General features: G+C 45.2%; 3 protein-coding genes across 5 annotated transcripts; 2 read left to right on the top strand and 1 right to left on the bottom strand.

Moving 5' to 3' along the window:
- Positions 1–804: 804 nt before the first annotated feature.
- BDBG_00095 (dipeptidyl aminopeptidase) lies at positions 805–3,680 on the top strand (the record flags this gene model as incomplete). The annotated part of the gene is made up of 3 exons (XM_002628803.1): positions 805–3,166; positions 3,217–3,486; positions 3,565–3,680. 3 exons carry the CDS (start codon positions 805–807, stop codon positions 3,678–3,680), a joined length of 2,748 nt encoding a protein of 915 aa, XP_002628849.1.
- A 1,401-nt stretch (positions 3,681–5,081) lies between these two features.
- BDBG_00092 lies at positions 5,082–13,791 on the bottom strand. 3 transcript variants are annotated; one of them, XM_031719723.1, is made up of 3 exons: positions 11,974–13,791; positions 8,278–11,874; positions 5,082–7,958 (listed from the first exon to the last, which is right to left on the bottom strand). In XM_031719723.1, exon 1 carries the CDS (start codon positions 13,361–13,363, stop codon positions 12,929–12,931), a length of 435 nt encoding a protein of 144 aa, XP_031575596.1. In that variant the 5' UTR covers positions 13,364–13,791; the 3' UTR covers positions 5,082–7,958; positions 8,278–11,874; positions 11,974–12,928. The 3 variants fall into 3 exon arrangements, with proteins under 3 accessions (XP_031575596.1, XP_031575595.1, XP_031575597.1); XM_031719722.1 differs by having other exon boundaries at positions 5,082–6,770; positions 6,857–11,874; positions 11,974–13,688; XM_031719724.1 differs by having other exon boundaries at positions 5,082–11,874; positions 11,974–12,021; positions 12,250–13,641.
- BDBG_00094 (phospholipase C) lies at positions 6,512–9,505 on the top strand (the record flags this gene model as incomplete). The annotated part of the gene is made up of 4 exons (XM_002628802.1): positions 6,512–6,862; positions 7,313–8,150; positions 8,294–8,924; positions 9,340–9,505. 4 exons carry the CDS (start codon positions 6,512–6,514, stop codon positions 9,503–9,505), a joined length of 1,986 nt encoding a protein of 661 aa, XP_002628848.1.
- Positions 13,792–14,658: the final 867 nt, after the last annotated feature.

Below are 14,658 nucleotides of genomic sequence, written 5' to 3'. Positions count from 1 at the left end.
AGTGTATATCTTGTGGGGATGAAATCGTATTGCTCGGGGGTCGCCTGTGGCGTACCGGGCAAAAGTCACATGAGAATTTGTATTTCCTCTGAGTTGCATTATATGGCCAATTTCTTGTGTTTTCTTCAGCTCTTTTTTCACTTCTTCGCCCTGGGTTCTCCTTGTCCTTTCCTACTATGTTTTCCTGTGAATATTTATTGAAGCGTATATTCTTTTATCAAAATTCTGCATCGTCCGAGTTCAACTATTCCAAGTCGTGCAGGCTGCTGATTGTACCATATGCTTGGCCTAGCGTAAAAGTAAAATGGAAGGGCTGGATGTGAGATAGAGCAATGACACGGGGCGAGCAACTAAGTTACAATTATTATTATCTGTCCCTGGGGTATACCTTGCTCCGTGTGTATATTTTATTTGTGCAATATTTATCATAATTTTTGAACTTTTGTCCTTCGCTAGATTATTAAAGTTATTGTTGTATTATTAAATGAGACTAGTCTGCGCAACTATGCAAACTGGCTTCTTGGCAAATAATAAGGTTCGGTGCCAATTGCTGCAATACCTAAACGTGATTGGCGCACCAATGGCAGGTGTTATGTCCTTTCCTCATTGGGATGGCCTAGACTCGAGTTTCTTTCATCAGGGCATAACAAGAGTGAGTCCCTTTGTCCCCTACATCCGACTCCTTTCCATTTACTTTTACATAGAGGCATCTGGAGGTGATTCACTGTGCTGCCCACTCCTTCGCTCACTGATATGCCTCGGTAGAATTTGGAGTCACGACTTTTCTGAAAAGCAGCCGCTACAATGGCTGGGGAGAAAGGAGGTAGCAGGGACGAGGAAAGGGAGCCGTTGACAAGAGGCAGCATAGAATTCCGTGACTCGATAAACTCGTTCGATTATTCCTCTTCCACCGCTTCGTTGTCCCTCGCCGTCATTGATAGAATAAATGGTTCCACGCAAGATTCAAGGCTAGGCGAGAAGGATCAACGTGATGATGACCATGACCAATACAGGAACGAGGAGGAATATGATGTCGAGGATGCAGACTATATCCCGTCTGGGGGGAAGACGGTACAGAAAACGACTAAGATAGTGTTATGGGCTCTTCTCTTTCTCTGCGTCGGTGGATGGTCTCTTGCCTTTGTCATTTTTTTATTCAGGGGTCACGACACGCCCCAGACGTCCATCGCGTCCGAGGAAAACATATCAAGTGGAGGTGCGCGAGGGAATAGGATAACGTTGGATGAGGTGTTGGGGGGCGAATGGGCGCCGCGTGCTCATTCTATATCGTGGTTCCCCGGTCCAAATGGCGAGGATGGGTTAATTCTTGAGAAGGATAACCTCAGTGCGACGGCCTACTTACGAGTGGAAGATATTGTCGGTCGCAAGGACCCGAAGGCGTCCAAGAAATCCATTGTTTTGATGCAGAAGAAAATGTTTACAGTGGGACGAGAAACTGTCTATTCCGCGCAGGCTTGGCCGAGTCCGGATTTAAAGACAGTACTCGTGCTATCTGATCAACAGAAAAATTGGCGCCATTCGTTTACAGGGAAGTACTGGTTGTTCGATGTGGAGACTCAAACGGGACAGCCACTCGATCCTGGTGCTCCAGATCGGCGGATCCAGCTTGCTTCCTGGTCTCCGCAGTCTGATGCTGTGGTGTTCACAAGGGACAATAACATGTTCCTTAGAAAATTAACTTCAAATGAAGTTGCAACGATAACCACTGATGGTGGCGTTGACTTGTTTTACGGAGTTCCAGACTGGGTTTATGAGGAGGAAGTATTTTCAGGTAACAGTGCGACTTGGTGGGCATCTGATGGCGACTATATTGCATTCCTTCGGACCAATGAGTCGTCAGTGCCAGACTATCCTATACAGTATTTCGCGTCCCGACCAAGTGGAGAGAACCCCAAACCTGGCGAGGAGAACTATCCCGAAGTGCGCGAAGTCAAATACCCCAAAGCTGGAGCCCCGAACCCCATCGTGGATCTTCAGTTCTATGATGTTGGGAAGGGTGAAGTCTTCTCAGTGGACGTCACAAGTGAATTTGCCGACGATGATCGCCTCATAATTGAGGTTCTCTGGGCTTCGAATGGGAAGGCCCTTGTCAGAGAAACTAATCGAGAAAGCGATATTCTTAGCATTGCCATTATTGATGTGCTATCGAGGACCGGAAGGATTGTCCGAAGAGAAGATGTCAATGCTTTGGATGGCGGTTGGGTAGAGCCGACACAATCTACGCGGTTTATTCCTGCAGACCCGGATCATGGCCGGCTTGACGATGGCTACATAGATACGGTCATCTACGAAGGGCGCGATCAGCTAGCCTATTTTACACCGCTTGATAATCCTAAACCTATTATGCTCACAAAAGGTCACTCAGAGGTCGTGAATGCGCCGTCTGGCGTGGACCTGAAGAGAGGGTTGGTCTATTTTGTTGTTGCCGGAAATGAACCCTGGGAACGACACATCTATAGCGTAAATTTCGATGGGACTTCACTTCAGCCATTGACGAATGTGACGGAAAGCAGCTACTATGATGTCTCCTTCTCAAACGGCGCCGGTTACGCTTTGTTAAATTACAGAGGCCCAAAAGTACCGTGGCAGAAAGTTATAAACACTCCTGCAAATGAAAACTCGTTTGAAGCAATCATAGAGCAGAATGACCACTTGTCTAGAAAGCTCCGTCTGTTTTCACTGGAGTCCAAGGTTTACCAACATGTCACTGTGGATGGTTTCTCGCTACCCGTGATGGAACGACGCCCACCAAACTTTGACCCGGCTAAGAAATACCCCGTCCTTTTCCATCTGTATGGCGGACCGGGGTCACAAACAGTGTCCAAAAAGTTCAGTGTCGACTTCCAGAGTTATGTTGCTTCGACCCTGGGGTATATTGTTGTCACAGTAGACGGCAGGGGTACTGGCCACATTGGCCGGAAAGCACGTTGCATAATTCGAGGCAACCTCGGGCACTATGAAGCTCGAGATCAAATAGAGACTGCCAAAAAATGGGCGGCAAAGCCATACGTTGATGAATCTCGGATGGCCATTTGGGGCTGGAGCTATGGAGGCTTTATGACTCTGAAGACGCTCGAGCAGGATGGTGGACGAACTTTCCAGTACGGAATGGCAGTCGCACCGGTGACTGATTGGCGGTATTATGGTATGCAACATTTTGGTACCCTTAGGCTTACTTAAGCTAACATATTTCAGATTCCATCTATACCGAACGCTATATGCGTACCCCTCAACACAACCAAGGGGGTTATGATACCTCCGCTATTTCCAACACCACCGCTTTAGCAAGCAATATTCGTTTCCTTCTTATGCATGGAACTGCCGATGATAATGTGCATATCCAAAACTCACTGACCCTCCTCGATAAACTTGACCTGGACGACGTTGATAATTACGATGTCCACGTCTTTCCAGACTCTGACCACAGCATATATTTTCATAACGCGCATAAAATGGTCTACAACCGTAAGTTTTCACTCTAGGGTTCTATTACAGTTATGTTCGATTTGCGGTATTTAACTAAGCCAATTTCCTTCCTTGTAGGTCTTGGTGACTGGCTCATCAACGCTTTCAATGGTGAATGGTTGAAGGTCCATAAACCTACACCGAACAATTCTCTATTTCGACGCGCCGAGACATGGGGTGGATTACCTGTATGAATTCAAACATCCTTGTTAGGGCAGATTGCTGTATGCCCGCATATCTTCGTTATTTCTTTTGCGAAGCATTCCACTTAGGCTTTGTGCCTAGGTGAGCTCGCGTTGGCGTGTATTTTATTATCTACATCGTCTTGAAGTTGACGTACTCTAGGTAACATTTCATTTCCCCGTTATTTCAGCTATCTCCATTATTGCATCTTTGTGTGTGAGGATATGGTATATCCCCGGCGTTTGGGTATACAGGTTTCGGACTGGTATATTTTGGATGGCCTAGATTTCATGATATTTTGGATAGCATTAACAGGTTGTCCTACATTGTTTAGTTGATTATTTTTTTTATAACATCTTCATTTCTTGCGTAATTAACGAGCTCTTTTCTGATATGCATGTGGCTAGCACACTGACCCATCAGGTATTTATTAGGGTTATGTGCTTGATTCCAATTCAAAATCCTTGCTGGAGAGCGTTATTCATTCACCTTCAGTTCTCTCGACCAGTAGCCATTGAAGAGAGTGTATCATCGCGGACGAGGAGAGCAAGATCACTATTATTGTTGCATTTGTCCTAGCAATCTGGAGTACTATCCGGACCTCTTCTATCAGATTTTCTATTGTGGATCTTCTAGGGTCATGTGACGAGACAACTTCAACCACACCTCGTCTTCTAACCTGCGAAACTTATACCTGGAGACTTGTGGATTGCTGGATTTTCTTGCTCGACGGACCTGGCGGGTGCAGTGTCAGGAAACGTTATCTGCGAAACTCCCAGGGGCCCTTTAGGTCTCAAGAATTCTCGAAACTTCCCGGGTGTGCTCGTAAGGGGAGTAAAGCCCTTACATTCAAACGGTCTCAATCCCAACTCTACTGGGTAAGCTTGCTTTTTGAAGTCGGATGCTGGTCCCATTGAAGTGTAGATTCAATTTACTACCACCCACTAATTTGGTGTGCTGGGTAAGGCAGAACTCGCATCCAAACGTTCACAAGTGGAAGCAGTGGGTTGACTACATGCCTGATGAAGAGGCTGTTTTTTTCACCCCTCTCCTGAAAACATTAACTTACCCATCTAATTGCAGGTACATTCTTTGCTAGTGGACTGTGTGCCTGCATGAATACTGGACTTTCGCTTTAATGTATGGAGTCACTCATAGCTTTCGACGGTTCACCACCATTGCGGTTCTCTGGGAGGAGCCACCCACCTTAAGAGAACACCAATTGGTCGTCTCAAGTTAAACTTGATAATAGATTGATAGAATTCCGCCACTGGCACCGTTCTCTTTTATCCGGAAGATGCTGATCATATTATGAAATGATTTCCATCTTTTAGAACTTGAAAAAGTGTGAGTAGGTTTGGTAAATCCCGCAAGATAGGGCCAAACGCGAGGAAGAGCTGATGGATATCGATCAAAATATGATTGTGGAAACTTTCCTGCTAGTTACTGACGAAATTATCATGGTATCGTGCAGCACTCCTGTGAGGAATATCTAGCCGATACTGCTGAAATGCGTCATGAAAGGCCAAGAGCATCCATCGCATCGCACCTATTCATAGCGGAATGCCCCTGACACTCACTTTGCAATTTAAATTGCCTTCTAAAATCTAATCCACAGTCACACGCCAAATCCTCCTGCCGCTGCTTTCCTCCCGGGCAACGCAATTCGTTGTGGAAAACCACCAGTCCTGAGATTTCTAAGAGGTGAAAATTTTTCCAACATCCAGAGTCTGATTGATATGAGTTTGGTGCTAACAGACGAACTTCCATAAGCACAGGTGTGTTCCTAAGTTCTTCTTTTGTTTTCAGAACTCTGGAGTTTATCGAGTCAAAATGCAAGATATTTTTTGAATTCAATATTTTTCACTTCTCATTTCCATTCAATACAATATCTTTACCTCTTTCATTGAATTTTGATTTTCTTGGTTCGCTCAAGTATGTAATTGGGGTTTTGGTTGCAGATGTGCTCCCGAGACTAGGATTCGACGTTCCTTCATCCAACTCCTTTCTAGGAATGCGGAGAATGTGCCAGGGATCCCGTATAAAATTCGGTGTTCCTGAAACTGGGTTGGATAGTATTTTAAGATTTGCGGTATGTATCTATGCCTTTATATTGAGCTTTACCAGAATCATTGTCACTTACTGTGCAGCTTTTTTACTTTCCCAGGAAATGTCCGCAAATTAGTCGGTGATGACGCATCCTGATGTATTATCGAACCATTTTGGATTTGCAGAGATTAACCCACCCTTGGTGGATTTATCATCCCCAACGTTTGTCTGACCGATATTTCTGACGAGAAGAAGTGAGCTGGGCATATCTATGTCCCGTCAATAGACCGGAAGTTCGCTTCTGGAGCAAGAGTCTCTGTGAATATTTTTCTCGTCTTAGTCGTGATTTGGTGGGGAAGGTAGGGAAGCAAAATCTCGACGTTTTTATTCACAATTGATATATTTAACACCGTGCCGAATTCACTTCATAGGTATTATTTTTCTTACCATGCTCTTCGTCAAGCTTGCTCTGGCTGCATTTTTTTCATACTTGCATACCGCGTTGCTAGGTCCTTCACGCCTTGGGACATTAATTAGTTATCCGCCAACGCTACTCCTGAAACTTCTACCCCGCAATCGCTGCACGCTTTGAATACAACAAAGCGAACCACAACTTGCAGCGTTCTACAAGGGGTTGTCCACAGATCATTCGATCGATTACGTTGTTAATTGTGCTGCTGCATCAAAAAATTATCGTATCACGCTCTTCTTCCATTTCTGTGCCACAGCGCCTGAAAGCCACATTGAGGCACGCCAACTGCTCGTTGGATTAACATCCTGCTTCCTGCCCACGATGTCGTCGCCTACCAAATCTAGTGCAGGGTCACCGCTTGAAGACACTAGAATTTCAGCCTTCTCCCCTCATATCAAGCGTCATCTAAAGCACATTTTCGAATCAACGGGCCAGGCCAACAATAAAGAAACATTTCTTGAGGCCATCCAGCTCGAACCTCCACAGAAGCAACATAGTATCAGCACTTATGAGGATTTTATGGGATACATGTCATCTGCGTATGCTCAAGCGCCCCCTGAACCACAAGATCTGTCGTTGCCTATGAACAATTACTTTATTAGCTCGAGCCACAATACCTATCTCACTGGCAATCAACTGTATAGCGAATCAAGCACAAGGGTTTACAAAAATGTATGTCAACTTTCAAGTCTGCCCTCCACCTTTGATTTTTCCATCATTGTTCCTTCTTGTTTCCAGTTCGGTCTTGGTTAGAACAACATTGCAATTTGTTTTGGTGTATGTGGTGTGTCGTTATTCGTAGTGGCGGATGCACTTTTCCGGGGAGAGCAAGATTTTTACTCCACAATCGGAAATGCTCATGGGTTGCCCATATTCTCTATTGTTAATTCGGGAAATCGTTGGGAGAACTCCAGTGGCCAATCGAGCATTCATACCCAGAGATGTATGGGAACTTGGTGTTCTTTGATTTTATTCACAACCGGGGACTCGTTGCGTCATTGGATGGATAATGTTCCCCGAGCATATCATCTTCACAATGACGACGGATAACATTGTTTCAGCCTGAAGGTGAAATTCCTGTTTGACGACGCACTTATGAGCTAACATGATATCCCCTGCTAGGTTCTTTTGAAAGGATGTAGATGTCTCGAAATTGATGTGTGGGATGGTGAACCGGATTCCGAGGACAGCTCCGACTCGTCGGGTTCAGAAAGTGACCGTGGCGAGCCTAAAGCGTCTCAGAAAATTGCGAAGAAGAGTCCTAAGGACAGGAAAAGTGGCCGTTTTAACCTGTCATCATTGTCAAGTCGCTTGGACCGGCTTTCTAAAGGATCGACAACGCAGCCGCAAGCTGCCATTGCCGAAGCTACCGTGGTAACTGCAACCGGAGTTGCGGGAACGGCAGTGTCATCTGCCCCCCTGCGGCTTGAACCTCGCGTTTTTCATGGTTATACTCTGACGAAAGAAATAACGTTCCGTGATGTGTGCTGTGCAATTAGAGATTATGCATTCGTCACTAGCGATCTACCAATCATCGTGAGCCTAGAGGTCCATGCAAGTCTTGAGCAACAACAGGTGATGGTAGATATCATGACGCAGGCATGGAAAGGTATGCTCGTTGAGCTTCCAGCTGATATCGAAGCTAAACTGGAAAAGGGTGAAATTGAACACTTGCCAAGCCCGGGAGAACTGCGAAACAAGATTTTGATCAAAGTGAAATGGGCACCACCCGAGACGGCGGCCGATCAAACGAAAGCCGGAGACATGCCTGGAGTGCCCTCGGAAATTGGGAAACAGAAGTCAGGATCAGTAGCTGAAGATGACACTGTGGGAGGTATTGATGGGGGAGAGAACAGCAGAGCAGCTCAGGCCAAGAAAAAGCCTTCGAAGATTTTACATGCTCTAAGTCGACTCGGTATTTACACGCGTGGATACACTTTTAGTAAATTTTCGCAACAAGGTATGTTATTAATGTTAAATTTTTAGTAACTGCCAACAAGGGGTGTGCCACACGCTGTTTCAGAGCAATCAAGAGCAGTGGGGGAGAACTACACTCATTGGCATAAGAAAGGAAAGAATCGGCTTACCAAAATATGTCTACAGAGGCAACCCACCTGAACCACATATTTTCCCTCTCAGAGAACGCTGTGAAGGACGCCCATGATAATGAACGCCAGGCTCTTTTTGACCATAATCGAGAGTATATGATGCGAACATATCCGTCCGGCCTGCGCGTAAATTCGTCTAATTTAGATCCCTCATTTCACTGGAGACAAGGAATTCAAATTGTTGCATTAAACTGGCAGAACTGTGACAAGGGAATGATGATAAACGAAGGAATGTTTGCTGGGCATAGAGGTTGGGTTCTTAAGCCGGAGACATACAGAGGAAAGGTATGGAGGATTGGAGCAGCAGGGCGAACTGAAAAAAGCCTTCAAAATATTGCGCGGTATCACATCCTAGATTTATCGATCGAAGTCCTTGCAGGGCAAAACATTCCTCTCCCTGTGGGTGATGAACACGCCAAGAGCTTCCGCCCTTATGTCGCATGTCAACTTTATCTTGAGCGACTAAAGGATCACATCCACGCCACCGAAAATGTTAAAGGCGGTACGGGTACCGCAAAGTACAAAGTGCAAACCAAGGCTGGAGTTGGTTCAGATCCGGACTTTGGAGGGCAAGTGATGCATTTCCCAAACGCACCAGTTACCTTGGAGGAACTGAGCTTTGTGAGGTTAGTCCATTCCGTAGTTCTTCCCCCTTGCCCCCCTCCCCCCTTATTACTTTCTGATATATCCTGCGTTATTTCGATTTCTTGCCCCCCACGTCGATCTATCCCTCCTACCATCATTGATAGTTCCGAATATCCCAATCAAGGCGATTAGTGCCACGTCAATTAGGGGATATCGACAAAAAGTGTATTTCTTGTTATTGCTTTTGTAGGAAAGAGGGGGGGAAACACCACGCATTTAAAAAAGTCGGAAGGAACACGGAAGAAAACTGTCCACATATGCCAAACCATGTAAATGGGGGCGGTTGCGTGGACCTGCTGATCGCTTTGCTTTTCGTTATTGTGATTCCTCATGCATATTGTGTATCCCCGCTCTTCCTTGCAGGAACATGGCACTAATACAAAAGTGAATTGACAGGTTCAAAGTTAAGGACCGCGAGTTTGGAAGAGATGATCTAGCGGGGTGGGCTTGCATCAGACTCGATCGGCTGCGCCAAGGATTTCGATTTATACGGCTTTTTGACACGAAGGGCAAGCTGTCCCAAGGCGTCCTGCTTGTCAAAATCTCGAAAAAGATAACCTAAAACCTCTTGGTAATTTTGTATGAAACAAGCACTTCATTTCCCTTTGTCCACTGCACTCCTTCTTCAGCCTACCGAGTCGGCATATAGGGTTGGAGCATGTCTGCAAAGGTTATGCTCTGCAGTAAATGACCATAGCTTTCAGGAGAAATACTTGAGTGGCCTATTTAACATCATATGGTGCTCTATTAATCGCTTAGACCACCAAATTCTCACTTAGATCGGTTTCCGAGAGTTTCTCTTAGACTCCAGTGTCGGGATGAATAAAGTTTATCTGATGCAGCCCGAGACAATTCAATCTGATAAACGTTTTAACTTTTCCGTGCATAGTTTAGAATGTATCCTCAGCCGCAAGTTCCACCTTGTCTTCGGATTTGGCGCCATATGAAGTTGTTAGATAATGAAATTGGTGATCAGCCGGCTGTGTTATGTGGGTGATAGCTCTCGTGGTCGGGCTAATTGGTGTTGCGTAAATTAACATGATTTTCGTCTTCTCATATTTTTTGTAAAATTTCAAAGGAAATAGGGAATGAGCAAGTCTTGAAAACCCGCGGATCGATGTAAGTATGTACCTAAGCATGCATGGTTCATGCATACTAAAACAAATTGTGACATGTCCATTTTTCTGCTCAACCTCGTAACCTCATTGGTTGACCAGCATCAGTCAATGTTCAGTTCCATGAGCTTGGAGATATGATCGCCCAAACGTTGTTCTGCGGGGACGACATCTCTTTGATTATCGAAGGCGGTTTGGAGGAGTTATCATCTGGAAATTAAATAAGTGGCTTGTCCGGTAGCAAACTTTTAGATTTCGGTCCGCCTGAGAGAGGTGCCCAATGAGCGGAAATACGTTCAAGTTGAGTCGCCTTCATGGTCCTAACAATTAGGAGTGAGAACCAGATGTTAAAATGGTACGGAAAACCATAGTGGCAGTAGAAGGTGGGAGACGTGGCACGAGCAGCCGTTGGAATAACCAAAAATCGGCAATGTTCCCGTTTCGTCATGGCAATGATCTGCCTTCCTTTGCAGTAATAATTGGCTCAAGAAACCCAGGTCTTAGCTGGCTGCAAACGTGAGGGGCGGATGGATAGCTCTAAAATCGGCCATCGATTGGCTGCAGCCCGAGACGAAAGAACACAGTTAGTTGTGATATCAAAGTCGCGTACTTTTATCGGCTCGCCCAGAAAGCATCCCGCCTAGATGCAGCCGTGCTATTTGTGAATGACGAATCGGGTAATCTGTTTCATGGAAATATGAGCTCCATGGCAAACCTGGACTTCTCCTGGTAGGCAAATTTTCTGCTCACGCGGCCGTTTTCCCCGTCACGTTCGATTGATAGGGATGCACTATCCCTGGGTTGCCATGTAATTTCGATTTTTCGAAATGGTGTCAACCTGGCCAATCCAATTATATGAATATTTGTAAGAGCTGCGAGGTGGGATGTTGTCGACGAATTATAGAATTGACACGGTGCAGGTAGGCGGTGTAAAAGATTTCCGGTCCAGGTTGATTCTGGGGTTACGGGGAAGCCACCCAGTGAAAGGCTATCTGGTCTGGCTCCACAGTGTTGGTTCGCAGTCTGTAGATAACCAAACATCTGGCGAAATCCGCCATCTCGGCCGTAGTACTTTCAGCAGAATTGACACGCATTTCCATTCTCCAATTTTCTCAAGAAAAGTGGACACGAATGGCTGATCACGCTGATGTTTGTTAAATGATCAAATAAACTTTTCTCCGCAAGTGGGATGGGGTAATGTGGCATACAATAACACGGACTAGGCGCCATTTATTTTCTGATGTTGAACAAAACAGAATATCAACACCTTATTCAGCGTATATCAGGCACTATTGGAACGATCCCCACCCTGCTGGATGATACTTTTAGGAGACGCTGGAAAATGCGATCGTGTTGAGCAGATTTCCACCGTATCAGAGTCAAATAGAGCAGTGATCATTGGCTTATCCTCGACATACCCGTATCTCAAATCGAACTGGTTGCGTCGAGATGTGTTGGTACTGGCTTGACCTTATGTTGCTGATCCACCAGTTCTCGCGCATTTGCTTCAAGGGACCCGGAGTGTGAAGGAGGCTACCTGTCCATGTGACAACTTCTTTATGACATATTAGTCGATCGTGGGAGATCATATTGACTTCAGGAAAGGTTCAAAATCGGTCGACGCATCATAAATAAGTCGTCAATTCTCCCCTGGGCTATTGTGAATAATCCGTGAAGCGAACCACCCAAATCCTTCATCCAAACACGCAGATAAACCAGCAGTGGTGCGCTTATAAACTTTTTCCTCCTGTCCTTAGTAAGTGAGTAATTCATTTAGGAGGAGTCATCCACTTGCACTCGTCCTTCAAACGTCACCCTATTAACAATGATGTATTAGCAAGAAGTAGCAAAGCTTCAAGAACGAGCATTTCATCGCGTTTCTAAATCCAATCAACTCAGCCAAAGATGGGCTTACAATTTTTCAAACCCGGCATGTCCATGATGTGGTCGTATGGTTCGGCGGCTAGAAGGAATGAGATGTCACCGGTGAGACCCAAAGCAACAGATAAGTAGACACTATTGTAGCAGCTAACGGTATTGTTCAAGATGCCTGGTGTCCAGTGCCCAAAGTGCGCGGAGAGTGGTAAGGAAACGTGGGTTATTCCTGGCAAATCTTGTCACGAATGTGGTACAGAGTGTTGATGCATCCCGGCTAGTAAGCATAATCAATTTTGAATTACGCTAGCCATACCTTGGTGTTGACACATTGCAGGTCAAATAGGGCGAAATGAACTGTCATCGGTGAAGCGAAGGACAAGATTAAGATATTTCAACCTCGCAATGCGATGAACTGTTCCGGGTTTTCGGCATTTTCTTGGATTGAGACACCGTTTGAGAAGATATGTCCTGCTGTCATGCTAGGAGGTTGATAGTGGAAATAGTTAATCACACAGATGAGAGGAAGGGAGCGAAGTGGAGCGAAGTTAGGAAGATTTTTCGGTTTAAATGATTTCAGAACCTGTATCACATAACTACCTCTCATGCCCAATACGTAGCGGTCAGTAGCTGTCAGGCTGCATGCGGGGCGGGCATGGGTGGAGGTGAAGAAAGAGTGTTGGGACGAAAGCAGTTCGTGCTTCGTATGTAGTTTCGTATGTAGTTTTTCCTCCAGCAATGCAGACAAGCAACCAAAAATTGCTGAAATTTATGCCGATGAAATAATATTCCTAACCAACGTGATTGCAAGGAAATAGGGATTTCTCGTTTTAAGATGAAGACAATCAAAACCTAGACATCAGCTGATTCGGCGATTTAATTTTCAAGTAATAATGTGAAGGCCTATTCAGACAGAAAAGAAGTAATTTCAAGGGGCCAAGGAAAACGAGCAGTGCTCCTTCATTATAAGGACTCAACAATCGAAATCTCACCCGTTACGCCGACTCCCCACCGAGCAACGTCGCATGCTGGGTATGGATCAGAGCCAATAGGGATGCGAAGAGATCAAGGCAGTCGACTGCCGGAAGGCGGCTGAACCTCGGCTCTGGGACCTGTAAGGTAAAATCAGGCTGGTTCACTCGACGAGAGACAGGCGTCTGCAACGAGCACTCCTGACACACGGGCCTTTTGTGAATTCGCCTCCGACGATCACAGCGGCACAAAATTGAGATGGGATGGTAAACAATGAACCAAATCCCGAAATCGCGAACATTGGAGATAAGACTTTGCATGTTGGAACAAGACCAGCAGGAAATAAAAAGAGGGCATCGTGGGGGAAGCATATGCTCTGGGCACTTCTTCTGCAACCTCTCGCCATGATAGTCGAGATTCGGTGAAATTCCCCGACAGGAGGCCTGGGTTACATTCATCTGAGTGGTCGTATACCTGACTGTAATCCGTAGTCAAAAATAGATGTAGCATCTGTTCGCCCGGGAGTGGGAATCGTTGGCCCCATACCATGCTATTGGTTGCGCTCCATCCACGCGCATGGGGCTAAATGGCTGTCCATTTGCTGCGGCAAAAAGGTTAAAAAAGAAAAAAAAAAACCAAGCAAAGCACAACCTTTGATACGCCAAGGTATGACAGACTGTTAGGAGATTCCCGATTTCTGGAATAATATATAATGTTGTCGCGGAAGCGATCCACCAAATAACGGCGTTTATCGGTTCTCTCTTGTTGGCGCCTCGTTCCTTTAAAACGAAAGGCCAAGGCTGCTAAACAATCACGTGAATTTACTTGTTAAACACGGCGATGATTGGGTCGGAATCAAGGGTAACGTAACTCCAATCAAACGCGGCTTCTGCGATGGATTAGGGATTTATATACTCCGTACGGAGTACAGACACCACACTTTGGACACAGACCCCACCACTAGTATTGTGATGAGAACGGGTGCTACACCTTACGTGGTAGCTAGCGGATGGAGAAAACAATTCAAGATCGACAATCAAAATCAATAATCAATATTCCGATAATAAAGCAACTAGAATTCTCTCTAAGAATGAACATTCTCGAATATAGAATGCCTGCAAAGCTCTCGTCCTTCCACATGCACTGTCTTCTAAAAATCCTTTTTCTTGATGTAACCATATGAGCGGATCCCCTATACTTATATCATTTTCTCCCGCTCATCCTCTGGGTCCGATGCTTCCATAGCTCCGCCTCTTCCGTAACATTATCATCCCCACTACAGTAGTGTATATAAGGAATAGCTTGGTAATTGATTTTCCATTAATTAATATATGTATCTACTATCCCTATCTCAAATAATTCTCATCCATTCAAAGAATGTCACTCATTATTCTCATCCTCTCATGAATTCTTCAGAACTGCCTGTTCTGTCTTCTGTGTATCAAAGACAATGCAGTTTATCAGTTGAAGCAGGGATTTCTTGAAAAATAGTCTATTAATAACCTCTTAAACTCAGCTCATAAGATAGTCATATCAGTTGTATCCTGTGGCCCCTGTCATTGACACGGGCAGTAGGGAGACCAGCAGCTGACAATCTCTATTCTCATAGAGATTCAGTGGATATGAGAAGCAGGCAGACAGACAGTGATTTCTGCATGCATATAAGATTTCCTGTTTTTTACATAGTAAATAATTAATGGAAATTCAATTACCTGGCTAAACTTGATTGATTTTAGCGTTGGTGTCTATATCC

The sequence above is a fragment of the Blastomyces gilchristii genome (assembly GCF_000003855.2).
Source record: "Blastomyces gilchristii SLH14081 genomic scaffold supercont1.1, whole genome shotgun sequence".
NCBI classification, from domain to species: domain Eukaryota; kingdom Fungi; phylum Ascomycota; class Eurotiomycetes; order Onygenales; family Ajellomycetaceae; genus Blastomyces; species Blastomyces gilchristii.
This window is presented reverse-complemented; position numbering and strand designations above follow the sequence as displayed.

Bases quoted from the DNA above. Each gene is read 5' to 3' on its own strand.
- BDBG_00092 (XM_031719723.1), bottom strand. From the start codon at position 13,363: ATGAATGTAACCCAGGCCTCCTGTCGGGGAATTTCACCGAATCTCGAC.